The 24,425-nt window shown below is 43.3% G+C and overlaps 1 protein-coding gene across 2 annotated transcripts in view; it reads right to left on the reverse strand.

Annotated features, from left to right (window-relative positions):
- Positions 1-23,409, reverse strand: part of rc3h2 (ring finger and CCCH-type domains 2) — a 36,709-nt gene extending 13,300 nt beyond the window's left edge. The window contains exons 1-10 of one of the 2 annotated variants that reach the window (XM_036528301.1): positions 22,991-23,409; positions 14,263-14,566; positions 13,970-14,084; positions 7,471-7,704; positions 6,526-6,701; positions 1,795-1,995; positions 1,430-1,562; positions 1,163-1,281; positions 852-964; positions 333-617 (exon numbers count right to left, since the gene is read on the reverse strand). In XM_036528301.1, coding sequence (XP_036384194.1) covers positions 333-617; positions 852-964; positions 1,163-1,281; positions 1,430-1,562; positions 1,795-1,995; positions 6,526-6,701; positions 7,471-7,704; positions 13,970-14,084; positions 14,263-14,493 — 1,607 coding nt within the window. In that variant the 5' untranslated portion in view covers positions 14,494-14,566; positions 22,991-23,409. Of the gene's footprint in view, positions 1-332; positions 618-851; positions 965-1,162; positions 1,282-1,429; positions 1,563-1,794; positions 1,996-6,525; positions 6,702-7,470; positions 7,705-11,771; positions 11,826-13,969; positions 14,085-14,262; positions 14,567-22,990 lie in introns of those variants that run through there. The other variant, XM_036528302.1, reaches the window with a different exon arrangement.
- Positions 23,410-24,425: the final 1,016 nt, after the last annotated feature.

A 24,425-nucleotide genomic window follows, 5' to 3' on the forward strand; every position in this document is an offset into this window, starting at 1 on the left:
ACAGAGGCTATGGATCAACTCAGGCCTCTTTGTAAAACTACTGACCATCTGGGTGGCTTGCATCGCTATCATCTGTACACAGTATGGCTTTGAGGGACTTAGGAAAGCAACACAGAGTAAATTCATGCGACTCAATGGGTGTGAGGTTTAGCACGTGTAGCAGTGATTTAGCATTGACCTTAGTGCATGCCCAGCCATGCCCTCCATGTTAAGGGAAGTGTTCAAAGCTCAAGGTGTTAATAGTGTTTTGTTTAATGTAAAGTATGCTAGGGAGCATTCAGATTGGATCATAAAACAAAAATCTATTCAGCTGAATGGAGAAGGTGACTTACTGCTCACTGGGACTGGCGGATGGGTGGCCTGGACTGGTCACTCCGTTGGATCCATTTCGGACTGCCCTCTTCAATTTATCCAGAGTCTCGCCCCCCCGGGGGATGAGCTGCAGTGTAGTGGAGCTTTCTGTTGTAGACGCCCCCTTCTCCATGCCTTCAGGACCCCCTGGGGACACACCACTGGCAGGAGTACTCCCTGCATTGGTCACACCTTTCCCCAGGGCAGGCTGGGACAAAGGGAATGGTCTCACAGCACCACTGATCTTCTTATTCCTCATCCTGAACCTAGAGTAGACAGGTGGACAGTGGATGATACACCTGTGTGTTAACTGATAGAAGCCCAGAGAGTTTGGAACAAGCAGTGAAGTAACAGTGAAAACACTGTGTGCGTACCTGTGTATGTGTGCAAGTGTTTGTGTAAGCATGTGCGTTTGTTTGTATGTGTGTATGCATGCGTGTTTGTGCACGAATGTGTGTGTGTGTATGTGTGTGTGTGCAGCGGGCAGCTGTCTCACTCACTTCTCCAGCTCATCCTGGGAGTGGGCAAAGGTACAGTTAGCCCCACGCGGGCAACCTCCTTGCTGTCGGAGGTCTCTGCACATACTGGTCTTATACTTGCTGTTGGGCTGTGGCTGAGGAGGAATCACCATCATTTGTGCATAATCAAAAGCCAGCCTGATCCACTAACACAAGCCCCAAACCCAGAGCCAGCCTATTCCTCAAGCCCTAAACCATGGCTCATCTGTATATCTGTAAACAAATTAAAACTAAGGTGCATAAGGTTTGAATAATTTGAAGAAATAAAATTAATAAAATGGATTGACTGGTACCTGTGGAGCCTCGTGACTCTTTTTGCTGAAATTCTGGATGAAATCAACCAGACTATGGACCACAACCTTCACCGCCAACATCACCTGCTCCAGCTGTTCCCATGAGGGGGAGACAGCATCTTCAAATCAAAAACAAAGACAGAGAAGACACCAGTGACTCTCTCCAAAACACACAAAAAGAGAAGCCAGACACAGGAAAGAGTTCTAATCAGATATTTGCACAAGTCTTTCAATTACGCCTTGTTGTAACTGAAAGGTTGTTGTTACCTGGATTGTGATCAATACTGGCCAGGAGCTCCAAGTGAGGTCTCAGACTGTTCAGGTTGGCTGGGTCTCCTGTCCTCTGCAGAACAATGGTCAGCTCCTGGACGCTCTTTGCAAAGGATTCTGGGGATTGCAGCTTCAGTGACACCCAAAACAAAGACAAAAACACTTAAAATATAATAAAGTAGAACTGGGCAGCCACTGAAAAAAGATGGCGGAAACTAATAATGATGGACAGTGCAGTGTGAGCTGCATGTGTGCTTAACAGTTCTGCTCACAGTAAGACATGCAGATGAGCGAGTGGCATGTGTTTGGCTTGCTGTGAATACACAGCACATACTCTGGGCAATGGGATTTGACGGCAGTACCTTGTCGATGATAGACTGCATGTGGGACTTGTGCACGAGGTCACCGTACAACAGCGAGGACCACTGCTCGGGCGAGATGCGCAGCCCTGCCTCCATGGCGATGTGGACAATCTGGGCATCATGCTCACGCCGCAGCGCCTCATACGTGCGGAACTCTTCCTTCAGCTGCATGAGTGAGGAGTCCTCATCTCGCTTTGTCACCTACAGGGGGATGTACCCACATGGTCAGTGGCCACATCCGTCAGGCCAACACGGCATGGACTCAGGTCCTGCTGTTTCCACTACAGACAGGAGCCCTAGCCTCACTGCCACATTCTATCAGAAATGCATTACACTATGCCAGTACAGAGTGAGTGAGACAGCTATTCATTAAGACCTAAAAGATGGCTATAATTCTAGTGTGATGAAGCACTGGGTATGGTTAAGTGGCACAAAAATAACACACCAGAAAAACCTGCTGAGGCTTACCGGGCCTTTCAGAAATACTTAGCTACAGAAATGTCTGTAACAAAGCGTAACACAAAGGAGTGTGGCAATCTGTGTCACAGGAGTCCTCAGAATCAGGCGTGAGAACTAGTGTTCCCCCACTCATAATCTGCCCCATGACTGATCATCATCAGACACAAGAGAGAGAGTGTGTTATCAGACCGAGAAAGATGCTCTCTTCAAACTTTCAATCAACTGCGTTTAAATCAGGAAGAAGAGTCATAAAGTGTACTCCACACTCATTCCAACCTCTTACGTATGCTTGTTTGTTTGAAGGTGTATACAGGAGTAGTGAGGCTTCGGGTGGTGTGGTGATTGAGTTGGCACATTCATTAAAATGCATTACACACCTTACAGGTCACTTGATAAAATCCTACTGCCTGGAAAAACATGCAAAACACCCAAAAACTCCCCCTGAGCTGTAATTGGTTGGAACTGTTTTGTAGACCATTCATTTGTCCTCCCAAGAGATTTAATTCTAGAACCCTGCCTGTTTCAGCTTGGCCTCAGACTCATAGTACTAGACAACAACTGGGCCTGCTGCTAGTGGGAAAATATCACACACTGACACATTCTGGGAAATGACTAGCATTCCTGGCCTGGCAACCATGCCAGCTATGTTTCCACTGGCTGTAGCAATCAACAATTAACACTGTTTTTAGTATTACTAATCCTTCTCACATGAACAAATTCAAATCTTCTTTTTTCTAACAGACAAATGAAAATTATTTTAAATGACTTCCTATGTCTTTGAAAAGGGGTTGTAGGTATGACGGAGCTGTCCCATTCACTGTTACTCACTGAGGGGAGTAACTTGACTATGTTTAGGGAGATTGTAGACAAGTCGTGCAGCTGCATTTTGGATTAGTTGTAGACAGGGTCCAAAATTAGCTCCCACCACTCACCAAATGCGAGTAAAAATCTATGTTGGCGAATAAAATAAATGAGGTCCGTTGCATTGCTGCTAATTTTTTTCAGTTTACCAGCCATTGGCAGATACACCAGAAAGTTAATTTTGGACCCTGGTTGTAGAGGTTTGATTGCATATGCAGGAAGGCAAGCAAACAGGGAGTTGCAGTATTCCAGGCATGAGAGGACCGGGGCCTGAACTAGGAGCTGTGTTGAATATGTAGTAAGATAGGGGCAGATCCTTCTGGTGTTGTAGAGGAAGAATCCACAGGTCCAACTCACAGCTGTCACCTGAGAGGAAAAGGACAGTTTGCTATCAAGTGTTACAGGAAGACTCCTAACAGTGCTATTAGTTGTAAGGCTTGTAGAGTCTAGGCTGAGGGAAAGCTCTTGAAACGGGGAGGACTTGGATGAAAAGCATCTCAGTTTCAGCCAGATTCAGCTTCAGGCGGTGGTCCACCATCCACTGTGAAATGTCTTTCAAGCAAGCTGAGATGCATGCAGAAACCTGTGTCAGACAGCGGAAACAACAGGAAGAATTGTGTGTTGTTAGCCATAGGCGGTTTTACCATAAGGCATAGGTAGGCAATTGCTTGGGGCCTCGTCCACCAAAGGGCCTCATGAATTTGTGTTTCCTTTTTTTTCATTTATAAAACATTTTTCCTTTCTTGTCACTCCAAACGAATGATAATCTGTAATCGATAAAAATAAATCTGTCTACATGTAAATGTGGGCCTATCCAATTAAATATCTATATTTGCCAATATTTATTATCACCCATGTTTCACATTTAATGGACTACTCCACCTTGAGCTTCCACCTTTGCATGCTGCATTTGCACCAAATTAAATGACGTAGCAATTCGAGTTACCATTAGAGACAGACAGTCACTATCTTCGTGAAGCGATTTCAAAGTGGACTTGAGAAGAACAGATATCCAGTTTAAGGAAAGTTTGCCTAAACTGACAAAATTCTTTAATAAAACAGCCAAAGACTCTGACAGAGGAGCAACAAATAGTTGACATTACAACAGGTGTAACGTTAGTTGAAGAAGTTGAGCTAGCTAACATTAGCGTGCTTGTTCTGCAAATTTGCTAACTGTAAGTAAGCGTGATGTTAATATCAGTGTTTTGGGTTGCGGACATAGAATAGGTCTGCTTTTGCAAAAGTGTATAAACTGATATATGGAAAATATATGATTTGTACCTATGAGCTACTTTGCATGTTGCAATCTAAATGGGTAGCTTGCTGATGAGCTTGAGTATTCATCATTGGTAACATTAGACACTACAGCTAAACAGAAAATTAAAGATTAGGCTATATACTTTTCTCTTTTTCTTGCCATATTGTCTTCTTCTAACTGTCTGAAGGTCATTTGAAGTTCTTCAGTTAGAATTCTCATTTGGGTCTGTCCTTTAGTTCTGTGGCTTTGTTAACTGAAAACAGCTGCCTCCAAATAGTTTTTGTTCACTAGCTATGATTGCGTTAAGCAAAACAGAGAAGGGCCTCACATTGGTTTTTGCCTGGGGCCTCCAAATCACTAAAACTGCCCCTGTTGTTGGCATAGACATGATATGAAAAACTGTGGGAGGTGATGACAGAGCTGAGAGATCGCATGTAAAGGGAGAAAAGGAGGGGGCCGAGTACAGAGCCTTGAGGGACACCTATAGACAGGCTGTGGGGTCTGGACAACCTACCCTTCCAGGACACCCTGAAGGAGCGTCCAGAGAGGTAGGATTTAACCCAAAGGAGAGCGGTGTCAGTAACCCCCAACGTAGCCAGGGTAGATAGAAGAAGAGCATGCTCTACTGTGTCAAAGGCTGCAGGAAGGTCTAGACGAATCAAGACCAAGGATTGGGAGGAAGATTTGGCTGTTTGAAGAGCCTCAATAATAAAGATAGGGCAGTGTCTGTGGAATGACCAGTCCTGAAATCAGACTGAAAAGGATCGAGGTTTTTCCAGGAGAGAAAGGAGGATAGCTGGTTGGCACAGCTCGTTCAAGCATTTTAGACAGAAGGGAAGGAGAGAGACTGGTCGATAGTTCTAAACAGCAGAGGGGTCCAGAGTCCTTTTCTTCAGTAGAGGTGTGACCCGCGCCTCCTTGAAGGCTACTGGCACACTGCCCATGGAGAATGACTGAATCATCAGACTCATGGAAGAACACTGGGAATGATGGTCTGCAGGAGAAGTGAAGGAATGGGATCCAGAGCATAGGTAGTCAGTTGATGTGATGTAAGCAGGTGAGTGACATCGGCATCTGAAAGAGGGGAGAATTTAGAGAGGGGAGGGGTATCAAATACAACTTCATCATGTCTCTTCTAAACAAATAGTTAATTTTACATTCATACTGCAAGCCGAGGTATTGACTTCTGATCTTAAGTACCGTTTTCTTGCTAGCTAGCTAGCAACTTAACGTTAGTTAACTAGCTAGCATTAAGTGCACCAAGCCATTCAGTCATTAGTGGATATAACTTCTTCTATGATGTTTTTGAGGTGGACCTCATATTTGTTCTGTAGTTGTCTGTATTCCAAAAGAGCAAGCACAACAAAAGTTTTCCTGAAGGCTTCCATCTTGGTCTTCCGACTTGTTGTACTGGAACACGATCAGCTCGGGTATGACGTCATTCCCAGCTCCAACTTCCAACTTCCAAGGCAAATGGACAATTGCAACAATTGTAAACTTGGACGCAAACGTGGAGTGAATCGGAGAGCTGTTTGAGCGCAGGGAGAGCAAAGTAAACACACCAGAACAATAGTAGTGAGTGGGGCAGCCCTTCTGCTCTGATCATCACAATCATCTGTAAACAAAGAAGCTCTTACACTGCAAACAACAGATGTAGCAGGGAATTCAAAGTGGTGAGCAGGAATTGTATAACCACAATGCTAGCACAATGCTAGGTGTTTGTATTTAAGCATCAATACATGAGCTATTTAGAATTTCTCCTGGTTGCTTTGCTTTAATTTCTGAATTATAATGCTGACAGGATGGCCTGTACTGCCTCACATGGACGATCAAATGGTCCACAAGCCACACCCTCTGGCTCTCTGATTTGCTCAGTGCGTAAAAGGTCTTAGCAGACAATCCATGTAAAACATGTAAAACTGACAGAGATGGCTCCAGACCATTTCTGTTCACAACCAGCTTGCATGGCATTCTGGTAGGATTATCTTGGCCAACCATCTGGTCGCCTATTGTCAAATGTGTCAAAGTCCTCTTTGTTCTTTTTTCAAAGCTCTTTTTCGTTATAATCTTAAAAACCATTCAGTGTTTTCACCTGATGCAGAGAGAGAGAATGTGTCACTCCAGAAGTAAGGCGAGTCAGTCTGAGCACTTACCTTGAAGCAGGATGCCCGGTAAAGCAGCTGAACCACGTGGCCAATGCTGGTCTTGGATGCCTGGGGGAAGCGCGCCTCCAGCTTCTGCACCACGAAAAGCACCAGCACCTTCCTGGAAAGAGCCGAGCCATCCTCCAGGGCCAGCAGCACCAGCTTTAGGGCATCCTCCTGCATGGCTGAGATACACAGGACACGCCTCACTGTAACCACGTGGACCAATGATATACAGCAATGTAGCCAATGACATCACTGCTGCCAATGACACAGCGGTCTGCCTCACCGGTGTCCTCAGACTATGGAAACTCAAGTCAAATCAGGTGTGAGAAGCGGGGTTCTCCCACTCAGAATCTGCCCTATGAGTGATCATCATCAGACACCAGACAGAGGCTGAGGATAAAAGGTGAGAGACACGCATGATCATGCTGACAGGAAGTACAGTCAGGCAAAGTACATCCATGCAAGTTTTAATACGACAGGAAAATCTGATATGCTGAACCATGACCCCTGGCATGAGTCCAAGGCTCAGTGTTTTTACATGAGCTCAAAGAGGCAATTTTCCCTGTGGGCTGAGGCAGAGGGAGTATAAGTCATCCAAAGCTGTTGAGCTGAGCCGATGCCAAATGCAGAACATGACAAGCTGCTGGTAGAGTGAGGTGGGCAGGCTTGTTCTCCAGCAGCCAGCACACACACATGCTCACACTCATGAAATTACACACACACGTGCATGCATGCACAAACCCACGGCGAGCCACTTCATCCATGGAGTTTCAGTCCTTGCCCCCACATTCACATGCACACATGCACAGAACACACACTTGCACACACACATGCACATGCACACATGCACACACATACACACACGCACGCACACACACACACACACACACACTGACATGCACACGCAGACACATATAGCCCTCGTGGGCCTGTCCGCCAGTAGCTCACCAGGCCCCAGGAACTGGCAGCCCCGTGCCCGTACGGCGGCCCACAGGTTGGCTGACAGCTGCTGGGGGTTCTGGTGCTGCAAGATGAGCTCAGTGACAGTGCGTTCTCCCAGGGACCGGCCCGCTCGCATAGCCCGCACTCGGCCCTCCTCCTCCACCAGCTGGCAGTTCACCAGGGTCACCAGCTTCCGCTGCATGGGCCGGCTGAGCACACTCTGGCTGACAGTAGCCACACCTGTGGACACACACGCCACACCAAAAACAGAGACATGAACCACCTGATTCATGTTGCCCTTTGAGTTGCCAAGTATATGCACAGGAGCCCGATTTTAATATTACAAAATAACAGCATTGTTCTCTTTGCTTATTTGGACAGGGATTCTTTCTTGCACAGTAAAGTGAAGGAGACTTACCAACAGAGAAATGAGCAACTGAAGAAACAAGAGGAATGCAAGCATGTTTTGCTCCAAAGACACCACAGTGGGTTTAAGTAACAGGTGCATCTTAAAGGCTTTTGTTGAAAGCATTGCCATAAAAAATGAAGAGGAAAACGCAGTAGGTTCACAGTCCCCTGCTCTACACTGTGATCAACGTTTCATACTAGAGTTTAACAGAATTTTCACAGACTGATGTGACTGCTGTTCCAGCTTCCTGTGCAGAGAGAGTGTTCCTCACAAAAAGCATCAATAAATCAACCACTTCAGCATGGTGGTTAGCTTCTAAAACACTGATGGGAGAACATAATTGGGCTTTAGTGTCAGTGCTCCCGCCCCCTAGCTATTGTGTTTTTGTTTTTCCCTGTCCATGTGCTTTTGTTTTCCTTGTGTTCTAGCCCTGCCCCACTCTCCACCCTGTCTCCGCCCACCTGATCATCTCCACCTGCCTGCCTACACACCTGCTTCCCATCTTCTCATCAGCCCATCCCTATATCTACCCTGCTTGTCTCTGTCTTGTTGCCAGTTTGTTGCAGTGTGTTTGTACCTGTCTCGTTCCTGCTGTGGTTTCTGCCTGATCGCTGTTCCCCGAATTGACCCTGCCTGCACTTCGACCTTGCTCCTGCCTGCTGCCCTGCCTTGTTCACCTGATCTTCCTGACTACCTGGTTTGACCCTGCCTGTCCCCGGCTTTGGTTCCTGACTGCGTTTGGACTGCCTGCCTGGTCTCTACCCTGCCTGTTTTTTGGTCACGATTTCTGCCCGGCGTCCTTATAAAGGCACTTGGAATCCGGAGTTCTCGTGGTCCGCGCCTGAGTCCTTGCCTGTGCCATGACATTTAGGTTTACAGTCACTCCTGGCAGCGCTTATTACTGGACTTAAAAGGGTGATTTTTTTCCATCCCGATTACCACCAAAGGGCTTCATAGTGATCTACAGGGCAACTACAACACTTGGTAAAATTCAATATGTTAATACATGCTAATATAAAAATATATAGTATGAGATATTATATATATATATATATATATATATATATATAGAATGCAATCCTTATATAAATCTAAATGACTCATATTTTATATGACAATCATGGATACCACATTCTAACTTTGATGTAGGACACATTAAAATGTATATTTCTATTTCCTCCAGTAAAAATGACAATACTACGTTTTGAAAATTCCTACCTGAAAATCTTCCCTTCGTACCAATCACACTTAAAATATGTATTGGTAGACACCACACTTTTAAAACATGCTGCCTACATTTGGGAGCAACTTATCATTTGAGCACAGAAGGCCCAAAATAGTTTGACTGAATGTGCTTCAGCTTTCCGAGGCGGGGGTGGGTGGGTGATAGTGATGACATCACTTAAAAGTCAAAATGAAAGTGAAAGACAAAACCATCATTCAGATACTATTTCTAAACAGTAGATTTGAAAAGCTTTAGTTTGCACTAGAACAGCACAATTGTAATAGAATCCTAAGAGAATCATTGCAAAATCACTCTTTCATACTACAGAATCGCAATATTTAAAATGTGTTGAGTATGATATTCTGTTCTAGATTATAGAGTATGTGTTATATATTACACCAAAGAAAAATTTTGATTATGCTTGGTATGCATTTGTACTGGGTAGGCAAGTGTGATAAGGCATAATATTGTTGGCATGTTATGATATAAGTAAATAGGATGAGCAAGGTGTAGTAAGGGTTAATAGGTGAGGTATAGCACCGTAAGGATTAATGAGGCAAATATGATGCGGCAACAGAGGCCAAGGTATGATAATGATTAAAATAGATTTAGATTTAGCTTGAAGCTGGTTAGCTGTTTTTGGAAGTGAATGTGTAACTGTCAGGCTAGCAAGCATCTAGAACAGCTGAGACTTGCCTCAACACAGGATAATTCAGCAATGTTTGGGTACTCAGTTAGTTTCTAACCTTTACATGTAGTTTCCAGCTAAGTGGCTGCAGTGTGATGCACTCTAGCAGGCAAGGATTGTGGCAGGCTGTTTTACCAGAGGCAGTGTGTAGTAGTATATGGTTAATGCATAACTAACCAGAAATTACTTAATTACTTTTCAAGGTTCAATATGTAATTCCTCCACCATACAGCTGCTAAAATACATCAGTATTTTATAGGGATGCACGATGATATCGGCACGACATCGGTATCATCCGATAAAAACTTAATTATAGGCATTGGCAGATGTGAAAATTTCTGCTGACGTGCCTGGCCGATAAGGTGACGCGTTAACTATGCACACACGGTGACGCTAAATGTTTATTATGAGTGCCAGCAACAAGCTTCAACATGTCAGCTGTATGGAAGTATTTCGAAGTATCTGAAACAGATAACAAAATTGCTATTTGCTAATTTGCAATGCTTGTAAAGCACCAGTGATGCGAGGAGGGGTAAAATATATAGCTAAGTTTCTCACTCTGGGAGGATGCTAGCTGTGTGCTGCTAAGCTTTTCTCTGCTTCTGGAGGGGCGTGAGACCATTTTTAAATAGCGCAGCTCCGTAAGGAGAGAATGCGATTTGAAATGAACCAAGACAGCCCGTGATCGCAAGCTCGTGCTTTGGGACTCGAATGGAGGACCTAATGGGTTTGACCGACCCCCTAACTAGGTTTCTCACCCATGGAGGATGCTAGCTGTGTGCTAGTAAGCTTCTATTTGCTTCCGGAAGGGTGTGAGACCATTGTTTAATATCGCGGCTCGGTAAGTAGTAAATTTGATATGAAATAAAACAAGACAGCCTATGATCGCCGAGCTCTGAGCTTGTGCTTTGGGACTCGGACAGAGGTCCTAATGGTTTCGACCGACCCCTAGCTAAGTTTCTCACCCTGGGAGGATGCTAGCTGTGTGCTGCTAAGCTTTTCTCTGCTTCTGGAGGGTGTGTGAGAAAAACTTTAAATAACGTGGCTCTGGAAGCAGAGACGGCAATGGGAACTAAAACAAGACAACCCGCATTCACCTAGTTCCTGCCTTGGGACTCAAACAGAGGGCATAATTTTTGTGTTTGTACACTTACACAACGACATTGGACAGTGAATAACATTTTCTGTAACTTTATTGTGTCTCTGCTCATTCAAAATAAATATTGTGGCTCCATAAGGAGAGAATGCGATGGGAAATAGACAGACCGTTTTTATATTACGTGGCAGTAATCAGTACAGTATCAGTATCGGCATCGGCAATTGGCCAAAATGAGTTTGAAAATATCGGCATATTGAATATTAGCAAAAATACAATATCGTGCATCCCTAGTATTTTATATCCATAACCAAATGCACTTCTCTGGAAAAAAGCTACAAACCATCTATACGTATTTGTCTAAAGCATAAATTAATATCCATTTTAATAGTTTTAAGAGTTTTATCACTACTCCTACCTGTTATTATAGCAGTAATGTTACTATAGCATGAGTAACCAGGATTCCTATGCCCTTCATCTCCTCCTAAACCTTCACTTGCCACACAGGATACACCTGAGTGAGTCAGAAGCAGGAAGATACACTCAGTAAAAGCAGCAAGAAGAACTCGAGCAGTATCACTTATATCCCTCGTGGGGCTACACAATGAAATTGAAAACCTGTATTTTCACCCGTTTTACCACTTGAGGATCAACAATGACTGACATTGATAGTGAATTATGGATAATGTATAAAAACTAATCATGAGCCTGCAATGTATTTTACAGCGATGCTGTATAGTTATATCTAATTAACAATCATTGAAAATGGCCTTAATAATCACGAATGATGGTAATTTAGGTTACCAAATTATTTGGGTCTACATTGGTTTCCTGTTGACTAATTGCTAGTTTGCAGGCACAGAAAATACAGAAACACATTCAAACTCACATAGGAAACAATGGTGAGGAATATAGAACAGCGCTCAGACTTGCTCGATTCTGTCATTTGTCAGTTCCCAGCATGTCTTCTCAACTGCCAAAAACAAACATACATAAGAAACCGACACCTTGCCTTGGATACCAAACAGGTTGCCTGGATTGTATTCCTGGCAAATAATAAATAGTACGTAGCCAAGCTAACAATACAGTATCTATGAACACGCAATATGTATATTAGTTTCACACATCTTTGGAATCCCTATGACTAACGAAGGGATTGGACACAGCTTACAGGGTTGTTTGACTACCGGCACTTGGGAGTTATCAGAGAAGTCTTCATTACATTTCAATATGTGGATGGACATTGTATAATAAGAACGCATGGTATGGTAACCACTTTATAATTTTTGAAAATGCTAATTTTATAGAGGAGCACATTTTAAATCAGGTGTTAATGATTTCTTGCTATGATTCTAATGATTGAGAATATCTTCGTATTATTTGAGGTCTGATGGCAGTGGGATGATGGCGCATGTGGTTTTGAACATTTACACATTTACTAATGATATTTAGGGGGTCACTGACACATATCTGCTGGCTAGCTATATAGTAAAGAATTAATTATATTAAATGTGTAGAAAAACTGCCATTTATAGCCACAACCTAGCTAGCTAGCCAGAAAAAAGACCTTCACCAAGGCCAAGTCTTGATGTGCCAAGGGAATTGTTCACTGAACACATGGGAAATCCTTGGCTGTTGTGCTCACTTTGTGCAAATTTAAGTAGATTTGCATAATTATTTACCTAATTATTTACCTAGCCTGTTAACAGGAGAACATTGCTGTACAATGTTATTTTTCTGTCCACTGAGATTACATAAGGCATATCACATTCTTACCTAGGTAGGTAGGGAGCAAGCCAGCAATCCCTGTAACATTTCTTAAATGCAAGAAGTCTGGTTTCATTATTAAAAATATGACTGTTAAGGAGTCTACATAATCGCTAGAGTTCCTTAGTTTACTATTACATCAGCACATCCTAGCTAACCCCACGTGCCACAAAAGTTACAAAGCTGTCATTAGGGGAAGATGCATCAATAAATTGTCTTTTATGTAGTACACTGTGTGGCTTGTGATGTTAAAAAAAAAGTTGGAGGGGTCCCAAGTAGCTCAGTGCTTAAGGTGTTCACCCTGAACACAAGCTGAGTTCCATAACCCGACAATGACTGGGAGTCCACAGCAGAAGAGCAAATAAACTTCGTTCCACTGGAGTTGCGGGGGGGGGGTATGTCAGCAAGTGCTGTTCGTCTCACTTTTGCTATCAGTGGCAAACATTCAGAATGGAACAAACAACCCATTTTCTTGTTTTTTGAAGTTGAACTTAAAATCACAAACATAAAAAAGCTGTTTCTCTTTTTTTTTTGTTTTTGATTTCATAACGCAACATTGATTGCCCATTACTTACACAGGCTTTCTTGCCATGTTTAGGTAAGCACATTGGATCATATTTTTATAAAGGTATACTGTACATTGCTTTTGCAGTGATGTCGGTACAATGCCTCCAGTTCAGCTGAAATTACTCAAGCCATAAGGTGCTCTTATCTGATGAAAGCCAGTAAAACTAGACCAGGAACCGGAGATTCTCGCCATTTCAGTAGCACTTCAATTTTCCAAAAAAGAACCAAAACGTTGACCGTGGCATTTTGTTTGGCATTTCTGACATTCCAACGTTCACATTTCTCATTACCAGGAAACTCATGTTATTTTGTTTCTTCTCAAAGCACCAGGTTCTCTGATTTGGGGTGTGCAAAAGCTATACCTTACGCAGTAAGACACCTTAGTAGAGGTGGGTGGGGCCAATCTCTGTGAAAATGTATTGCAGCACAGTTTGAGTGTTTTTCATCTGCAGTGATGCAGCTTCAGTCTCTCTGATTCAAACCACAACAAATCAAACAGACAGAAAAACAGGAAATGCGCCCTCCCCCAACATAAGCTTGGCCCTGTGGCTTTCCACAGCTTTAAATAAAACAGGCGCTGCCAGAGGCACAGAGGCACATCGGGGAGCAGGAAGCTAATCACTGCCGCCATCTGAAGGAAACATGCCAGCTTAAAGCACATGTAAGCCTTCAGCTGGGGTTAGAATGGTGGCCATGCACAGGTAACACACATGAAGATGAAAGGAGGGGGTCCACACCACCCTGTCTGTCTACCTTTCCCTCCACTGACAGGCTTGAGGTAAAGTGCCAGCTCCTCCACGCACTTCTTGGACACTTCATAGTGTTTGCTTTCCACCACGCTGTTCAGGGTCACCGCCTGGTCTGTCACCTGATTCACAAACAAGGGAAGAAATGTCAGTAGCAAACTGCACAGCCCAAGTATCGGTTAAAATGGCATCTGATCCTCACAAAATACAAGAGTAACTAAAGTGCTGGTGATCTGCTGACACCCTAGTGAACCTTCATGCTGTGGCCACTGTTGGACCGCGCTCACCACATGCACTCACCTGGGCTCCGACGAGCTGCAGGAGGGCGCAGTTGACGGGCAGGAGGTCGATGTCGGTGCTGATGGCAGTCTGGTCAAAGGGGCAGGCCTTGCGGTGCAGCTTGTGGAGGCAGGTCTTGCACACAGTGTGGGAGCAGCCCAGGCTGATGGGCTTGTGGCCGCTCCCGTCAAACTCATTGTAGCAGATGGGGCAGGATAAGAACTCCGTCCACTGGGCAGCCTGCACTGGCATCCTGTCACCTGCTGGGGGTGCTGCTGCACTCAGGTGAATCACATGCTGTCACGTTGAGACAGCTCACAGACGGCTGGGGAGGGGCAACAGAAAGGGACAACAAGAAGGACAAAAAAGAGTGAACTGTCATTATCAGATCGACCAATTCACATCTGAATGCACAGACATCAACTCCAAACAGTACTTACGGATTCTGAGCCACCACTTTGGGTTGTATTTAGCTTAGGGGCATTACAGATAATTATAGTTGGAGCTGTTTTAGAAACAGTGAATAAAATCTATCTTCTCCTTTTTGTAAATTTTTTTACTTAAAGACTGTATGTACATTGCAGTTTACTCCACACTTGTATCTCCTGATACTCTGTATTCCCTTTGTGTTTGGGCATATGCAGAAAAAACTAATGGCACCAACTATGAGTGAATCCATATTCAGCCGTTTCCAGAAGACCCTTGTGCTTATGTTTGGGCTGCAGCAGAATGGCTATTACCTATATTTGTCCTCTGAATCACAGTGATTTTCTTTCCTCTGATTAATGCAATTGCCACATTATGACTTAACAGTTGATACTTAACATTTTGTCATAGTTTATTCATCGAGAGGACACTGATGAAGTGAGATGAAAGGAGAACATTCAAGCAACATTGCAAAACTGTCTCCTTTCAGGATCTCTCAGAAAATGCTTGCTTTTGTGTCAGCTACAAAAAGTCCAAACCCAAACATGTAGGAACCATACCTAACATTTGCACGTAATGTCCTTTATGTCTCCAAGTTGCATAAATCCATAGCTGTGACCACATGAATCTAATGAGCACGTGTCTGGACAGTGATGAACATAAGGTATTGGCCAAGCAGGACTGTGAGGGTCTTATCCACTAGGGTCACATGACTCTGAGAAGAGTACATGATTTTAACATCGTAAGACAATCTATGTCTCTCTGACATCATCAGGGATTTTACATTGGATCAATATAACAAATGTAACAGGACTCCATCCACTTTCACAACAGCAGGCAACTCCAAAGCTCCTCACCCTCATTGCATGACTCTCCACCATGGTTTTACTCTCGACTTCTGCTAACCCCCTGCAGCATCCCCTGTACGTCACTCTACCCTGTGTGTTCTTCCGTCACTCTCCCAGCTTGCTACACCGCCTCTCCCCCCCTCCAGTTCCCCTCCATACCTCCACACCCCATCTCCCTCTGAGCTCCAGGCACAGGGGCTCTGCTGACACTTGAGAGGGAGCAGGCCCCACCTCTTGGACGCTACATTTACCCTGTGCGTCACTCTGATTTACACATTCTGCATGCCGTCACCCAGTGCCAGACTATAAATACAGCCAGGGGGAACTGAAGAAGACAGGGATGGGGTGAGAGTGAGAGTGTGAGAGAGGAGGAGACGGAGAGCATGTTGCCGTGGAGGCAGTGATGGCCATGTGGTCCTCAAAGCTTTATTTATCAGCGTGCGACATTTACAACATCTCCAAACCGCATCAAAAAACATCACACACGCTTTGAAGCCAAAATGCCGGATAGAGGAGGAGTTATTTGGGGAATTACTACTTCCTGCTGTTTCCCATGCTAACGGGCACTACAGTGATAATAATAAAAGCAACGGTAATAATGGCAGCTCCAACAGGCTTCCCTATCAGAAAACAAGGCTGTGCTGTTCACACCACTCACTCATCTGCTGACCTTTACATAACTGTGCTCTACAATGGGAGCTCATAATGCTGATACATAGTAATTCTGCTGGAGGAGGTGAGCGAGAGCACGCTGCCCTCTCTGCACAGTGTGTAACTCCAGGTGATGGACATGTTGAAACACAGACTCGTGCTGTGCCAGTGAGCCTCTGACAGCTTCGTACCTGCACCTCATCCTTGAAGGATGGTTCTTTTGCTAGAGCCTTTGCATGATCTTACAACAACATAACAATTCGGAGCCAACAGCAGAGATCCAACACTAAAGACTCATATTGATGTTATGTAATCTTATTTTAATGTTTCAACCATGCCCACACAAGTTTTCAGTCAGGAAAACATAAGTTTAAAAGGAAAACAATGTCATAGGATATACCTAAGCAAGTTAACGCATAGTCCTGTTCTGCAATTCTGTATCATGCTCAACAGTAAATGCAGTGTTTAATGTAGCATGCAAGCCAAATTTGAATGGTTTAGCCTTAGTTGGTAATGGCGTTCAGAAAAAACATCACATACCATGAAGAAGGGCCTGTGCATGTGGTAATACTGCCACAATCGTGTGGACAGCTCCGTGCTGATTGTGCCAGTCATGTATCCGCGAAAGCGCTGAATATATCACCATGGTTTTTACACAACAGTTGAGCTCACAAGCACCTTAGACAATTAAAATAGCGCACGTGACAAATCATATTCAATGGGAAGTTTTAGCAAAAGCCAAAGAGTAGATCTACAACCCTAGTATGTACAAAAATGATTCAGATTCTCGTGGATGACCACCTGCTGCTTCCTGTGCAGGATCTGTCTCTCTCAGGGTGTGAATCGGGTTCGTGTACATGTGTACACGTTCAACGGGTTTTCTTCTCTGAATGGCAAATGGAAAATGGAGAACTCACCATGGTTTTACATTTTGGGCTTTCGTCAAACATGAAAACATAAAACCACACTTACTTGTTTTCTTCTTTTTTTACTATGATTATAAAATATTACAAACTGAAATGAGTTTCGGGTTGTTATTCCATTTTGCATTGATTTTGTCCACCAAACATCTGAATTTCGACAGTCACAAACAAAAAGTATTCAATATATCATTTTAGTAAAAATTATTTTTGTTAACGTACTGAGTATAATCCGGTTTTTAGGGACAACTCCAAAGGCTTCATTCACAAACTTTTTGTGCACATTCTACATGGCTGAAACAATCATCCAAACTGTAAGTGACCAATATCGCGCCACAGTTAGGACCCCAGACAGGTTTGATGTTTAATTCAGAACATCTTAGTACAACTAACAACTTCAGTCATGATTGCTATAAAACGTAACTGAAATCTGTATATTTGGTTAACCTATATTTCTTCTCATACAACTGTGGCTACAAACTGACACAAACACTAAAATGTTGCTGGCATGTATTTATTTTTTCTTGATATTTTGATTTCATTCAGGTTTTAATCCGCATTGTTGTGTATTGTCATTGTTATATTTTATTTTTTATGGTACAGATCACTTCTAAATAACAAACATACATCCTTAATTATTTGAGGAGCTTGGGACTCTGTCATACTCTATAGAGAAGGATACTTTCTCTTATTAACGCTCAGCCACTGCCGCTGTAGTGTTGGCTTCAAAGGTTAAATTTCAGGGGTATAAATCTCACTCAAATACAAAAAAAAAATACAAACTAGATAGTATTTCTTTGAATTCAAATGCCGCTGTTTTATAATGTTGCATAATTACAAAAAACACGGATCCCTCTGATCAGTGATTTGTTCGTTGTCTCCCTGCAGTGTATCAAGTTGACTTTCTGTAATACGAATACTTCCTGTAAATATGTAGATTGAAAATTACGAATAATACCTATTTGAGAGACTGGATGAATGGCTGGCATGTTTCAGGGCGATGAGCTGAAATCCAGTTGAATCAGCTACTGGTTAGACTCAGCCTTGTTCACTCACATTGGATCTCTTTCCATCTGAACTGGAGTAACCTCACTTAGCACGCCACTGCCAGGTCTACCTTGCACAGTAAGAAGTCGGGACAGCACAGGCGGGTTAACAAGGCTGTTTATCAAGGAAACCACCTCAAGCTCACAAACAACAGGAAACTTTTTTTCACCCTCATGTGACAACCGTAGGCAAGGTCCTGAAACTGTTTTGCACATATACATAACCACAATCATGCCCACGCTGAAAGGGCAAGTGCTACGTTTCATGTCACAGTATCACATGCTGTTCAATCACAATCATCTGAAGTTCCTCTAAACGCACTCTATTTTTTTTTCAAATTCAGAGCACAGAGGATCAAGAATTCTGCCTGCAACTGTTCCCAACACAGACCAGTAATATTCTTACCTTATGATTCACCCTTGTTGAATACATACATTTCTGTAATTCCACACCAACAGATTAATTGTTAATACCTGAGTACTAAGCATAATGGACAATTAAACTACTGGATATCATTCACATACCTTTCATTGCAAATGACACTCTACTCTCACCCTTCACAGACTGCATCTCCCCGAAAGTACATTTGCATGCAATGAAGACGCTGCAGTGCTCTCAGAAAACATACATAAAGCACATAACACATGACATGTGGCAGTTCCAGAGTTTGGTCAGTGTTGGCTTGTTGCTGGGGTTGACAGGCAGCTCCGCATGCCCGCTGGTAGCTTCCCCTTTCTGTAACTTACCCACTGGAATGTGGGGTGAATGAGGTCTGAACTCGGTGTGACAAGCCCTCTATATTTCTCCAACAGTGCATCCCATTAGAACACCCTGTACTTGCATGCTAAAACTTTACACTCTCCATGTGATTGGGACAGACTCTAGGAAGTGTTTAGAAAGAAAAAGGATGCTATTCTTACCTTCAGCCTAGCTGTTGATTTCTCACCCTACTCCCACACCCACAATGGTGAATAACAAGCATAATGCCCAATGCTTTCACAGCACAAGATTAATTCTAATGTCTAAGAGACTATTTTCATTACTGACCCTGAAACCTTCACCTTCAGTGAAGTCAGTTGTAATATTAAAGGACAAGACATCTGACACAGCAATGTGACATCAGAACCACTGGTGGAAAGACCAGCAGCTACAAAAGTACCAAAAAGTTACATTTTTCATAAACAATGCTGCAAAAAGCTTTCACATCAAACATACTGTCCTCTATTTGCATCTTATGGGCAACATGCTTTGACCTGATGATCAAAAGAGTCCTACTGCATAAATACAGTTAGAGCCACTTTATTGTCATCTTTAATCTTTATTACTTTCTACAAAACACTTTTCCTATCAAGCACCTTGTAAACAAGAATTGGTTTATTATTACATAACTCTGGGACAGAACTTATTTCACTGAGTTGGGTGGTCCTTATTGGTTTCTGGGAAGAATATTGGACTGATGCAATAACCACAGAGTCACTTTCATTTTGGATTGAAACACTGGTTCTAAAAACTAACCTATCACTATTACAGAGGCTTTGGGCAGAACCAGGAAGGAGGCTGACCACATTCTCATAATAAGATGCTCAAATGTGGTTTCTTCTGTGGTGAACGTCATTCTGCACAAAGACAAGGCATGCTACTGCACCACCACCAGCTGAAACTTTAAAATTGCTGGTCCTGCCATCGCTGATGTTGCCTTCTGTGTGGGAGCTTGAGTAACTGATCTGCTCATCCAGTTCCCTCCCTGGTGACCCTGGGTGAAATAAAATGCATTTATGGCTTGTTCGAAATACAAGTGCAACAGCAGTCGAGTTCTACAACAATGTTGCACTGCGAGCGCTTCCCCATGCAGCAGATGTCTAGACTGAGAGCACAGTCTTAATCTCTCCCACTCCCACGCCACCAGTTTGAATCTCCCTGTGTGCATCCGCTTGTCCCAGCACATCAAATTCCAGCACCCAGTCTCCAAGTACATCTGAGCAAACTGGCAATACCACTGTGAGTGTACTGTCAGATGAGTGCAACACGTGGAGCTAGCCTGCCATCTAAAGTAACCAACCAGAACCCAGGCTGAAGGGGGGGCACGAGGCTCTTTTAGGACAATCCAGAGAAGAGGGGCTCATTCATACAGTGCCTAACCAATGTTGTGTTCCCGTTTCATAATATGGTCAAAATTACAAACGGCACGGCTACAAACAGGAGCAACTACAGTGGCCAATCCTGCTAGAAGCAGGTATCGTAGCCTGTTAACATTGATAATGCATGCTAATTACTGCTGGCTTGTGTTTGTGTCTGTGTGTGTGCATGTGTGTGACCAGGGAGTTCTTTTGACAACTGTGCAAGTGCCATGTAGCAAGTCCATTATCTTATTCCATTACTTCACCCTTGCTTATCAGAAAGATATTCAGTGACAAATCTCTAAAGCAGTCTCTTCAACTGCTTCATGCTTCATATTGAGGAGCACAGCAATTGAAGTTTGTCCATTATCAATGGGAACAAAAAATAAACTTGAAGACAACATGTTCCCATTGTCCATAGTGATTGCAATCAACTCATCACAGCCTGGCCTTTGTGCAGCTCTCACAGCTGTGTGAAATGAGAGTGAGTTCTGTAACACTGTGCTCAAAAACACCAAACAGCACTAGACGCTATCTGTTGCATCGTCTGTCAAAAAAATAGAAGCGCATGTCAACAAAGCCTTAGAGCCTCACTCAGAATCTATGTTCCTGTGGGAGACCAACCAGCAGAAATGTGACTGAAAAGGACCTCAACCCCCTTTCAGTCTCCTGTCAGGGCCAATACATCGCCCTGAACCCCTGCATCTCACTTGTCCAGCTGGTCCACCCTGACCGTCCAACTAGTCTCACTGCATCCTGGTGGATCCATCCTCATTGTTCTTAAGGGGGTAACGTGTCCTTTCCCTGTACCGATAACACACATATGCATTTGCTATCAGAGTTAAACGTGTCAGGAGCTACAGTTTTAAACCTGTAAACAGAGGTCCCAGTGAGACACGAACAATGCACTTTGTGAGACGATGGCATTGCATCATCAGCGGGGGAACAGCCTGTCAGACTGTAGCCACTGTACCACAGGCAACAGACTGTAGGGGAACTCCCATGTTTATGCATTCTAACAGTGAGAACGACAGCTGGGCCTCTCCTGCATCAATGAGCTCAAATACGGTATGCGGGGTATAAGACTGTTCTCAGGACATCAGACACCCTCCTCATAACATATAACAAACCCCACTGGACAAAATAAAAAGTGTACAGGTTGCAACACCATACAGCATCTTACAGGACACCTCACAGAGGCCTCTCAGACATCAGAATGTAAGGTTGTGCTTCCAACGGACACTAACAGGACGTAACATACAAAAAATCTGATATAATGTAGGAATAAAAAAGTGTTGGATGACTTTCATAAGGAAGAAGAGAACACATGTTGGTGTGGACACTGATTGGCAGATTTTACATGACTGAATAACAGCAGCAGCCATCACCAATACAAGTCTGACTCATGCAACAGCTTGTAACTCTCATCAGCAGTGGTAACATCAGTCATAAGAGAGTTTGTGTGTGGACTTTGGTGAGGTGAATCGTGATGATTGTGGCTATCATTTACATAATACTAAACAAACCATCTATATAGTAAATTCCACTTAAAATGTTAAATTACCAAAGCTTAAAGCTGGGCCACTGGACTAGTTCAATTAACCTTCTTTCAAACACAATATGCAATATTATTGAGACAACGCTGACTTTTTAACCATAAGATTAGGAGAAGCACAGGGTTAGGTCGTCTCCCCTGCTTTCACACTTAAAGCATTGCTTAATGCAACATATACTTATGTAACATTAATGTCTTTTAATATCCTCATATACTTTGTTGTTGCAGGGACTATATTCTGTCCCTAACCACATAGTCCTCAGTGAGGTTTTCTTGAGGACTGTTAGTTTCACAATAACATATTGTCCACCAAAACTGAGAGGCAGGACGAATATGAAACTGAAATGACTATACACGGAAATGTGTATCACACAAAATGATTCTCCACTGAGCGTGTATATTTCGTTAAGAAACTTCGTTCCTCATTTCATGGTGGCGAAATCAATTTGCTATTGTGTGTATTTTAGTGGCGCGCCTTCATTTTTCGTAATAAAATAAATAATATGTTTTTACTGTCATTCATCTAAGTCGACACTCATGCTGGCTCATCTGCTCAGCCTACTACGGACAATTGATTTTACTTGGCCTAAATATTGATAGGATAGCAGCTGCTGCTGCAAATGTGCCCATTTCATAGATATGTACGCCGAAGACACAGAATAGGAATAAAAATATTCGATATGATAACCTGATTCGTTTTTAGTGGGCAGTTTTAATTTAAATGCATCCTAAATGTCATGGGCGACCACCGAAGTGATGCAACAGCAACTTACTAGTCTTCAGCAAGTGTCAACTGGCAGCACAATCACGCGACTAACATATCTGAACCGACCCAGCCGCAACTGGCCCGCGCCGTTTCCAGATAGGTGGTCTTTTCTGGATGCAAACGCATCGCCGTTTTCAGGAAATTTCTCGAGCCACATTCTATAGCTGTCACTCGGTGAAGACGGCTGCTGGATCATTCCGACTGCGCGCACTTGCTTTTTCTCAGCAATGAAATTGGTTCGAATCTTGAAATATTTACCGCCCATGTTTTATTTAAACTGTACCGATTTTTTTTTTATTCTCCTGCCGATGTTACATAATCGCAGTCAATCCTCCCTTTAGATTTTGCAGGTTGCATCATTAACGTTACAGTCCTACTTCGAAAACCAGAAATAAAGTCGTAACTCTCAAGTCACTTACCTCAGGCACTATGGTAAGAGAGTAATATCCATCGCTTTTTTCGACCGGGAGACGAAAAAGGAAAAATACTTTTTCAGATGCAACTTCACAGAAGCGACAAAACAGTAAGTTTTTATTAAGGCTAACTGTCACGTCATGTCATAACGACAAATGGAAAATGTAATTTGTGTCAATTTCAGCACATTTTCCCTGACTACGCGACATCTTCGCTCAGGTTCAGTCCCTCGGTTTGACAACTGGGGAGCTCCCTGCCTTGTATCACTCCGCTGAGTCCGTGCCCTCGACGCGCGCCGCGGGCAGATGCGCACAAACAGATGCGACGGCGTTTCGGAACCATGCGAACTCCCCTGAAATAAATGTAATTTTTAGATTGTAACGTTAAACCCTGCCTGCAATGGTACTCGTTACATGGCACTACTTTCGTGTGGTGGGCAAGGATAAGGATGTAAAGGGGCAAAGCCGGAACAAGCCGCTTTTCGAGGCGTAGGCTGCATCTGTTTTAAAGAGACAGGATGCGACACAGAGCTGCGGGTACGCTGCTTATTACCAGTTTTGGATTTGAAAGTAAAACCTCATTCTGCTGTCTCGAGACCAAGTTCCAAAGTTACGGAGTTCGTTTGCGTGGAAAATAAGTGTTAGATGTGTGCATATGAAACAAGAAATGTAGAGTGTAAAAGGCTGTGACATTAATGGCATCTTGTGGCATCTAAAGTCTGTTTCTTGATGAAAAAGTGAGGGGAAATGACAAGTACAGCATTGCAAGGGTTAACGGTCTTAAGGTTTTTTTTTATTCAATACTCGTTGCAGATATTGTTAGACCATCCAAGAAGCAGGCCTGCATGCTTCACAGTGCAAGCTGTAACTTGGAGGAGTCTTCTCTTTGGTACATATTATCAGAACTCCTCTTAACAACATCTATTAACAACTATTCATCACCAATTTTTCTGCATTTCAGATTTTAGTGGAGGAGGTAACCCACACAATGCAATGAAATTAACCAACTTGGACTGGCTGTACTTACTATGTATCTTCATTACTTAGTATATCTATTGCACAAAAGGCTTTGGCTAAATGCCAATAATCTAAATGCATACAATTTGGCAGGTCTGGTAGATGAAACCTACTTGCTCACTGTACCTCCTCCCCCAGGCTTTCCTCATCATTATGAAGAAGTCTTCCACTTTACAGCACCTTCATAAACACACACACACACACCAGAGAGGTGTGTATGTGACCTTCACTGAGCATGGCACTGGGTGCTCCGGTCTATTGGGAAGGCCTCTGGAGCAGGGAAGGATAGAAAAGCATGGATCTCAGGGCAGTAAATGCTCAAGCAGTCAGTTGATGACATGCAAACTGTTGTAATAGGCTTGCACATCTTTAGTTTTTGCAAAAACATTGGCTTCTCTGAGGCATTACAGGCAAGCCCAGACTA

Source organism: Megalops cyprinoides, chromosome 5 (genome assembly GCF_013368585.1).
Source record: "Megalops cyprinoides isolate fMegCyp1 chromosome 5, fMegCyp1.pri, whole genome shotgun sequence".
In the NCBI taxonomy this organism is placed as follows: Eukaryota; Metazoa; Chordata; class Actinopteri; order Elopiformes; family Megalopidae; genus Megalops; species Megalops cyprinoides.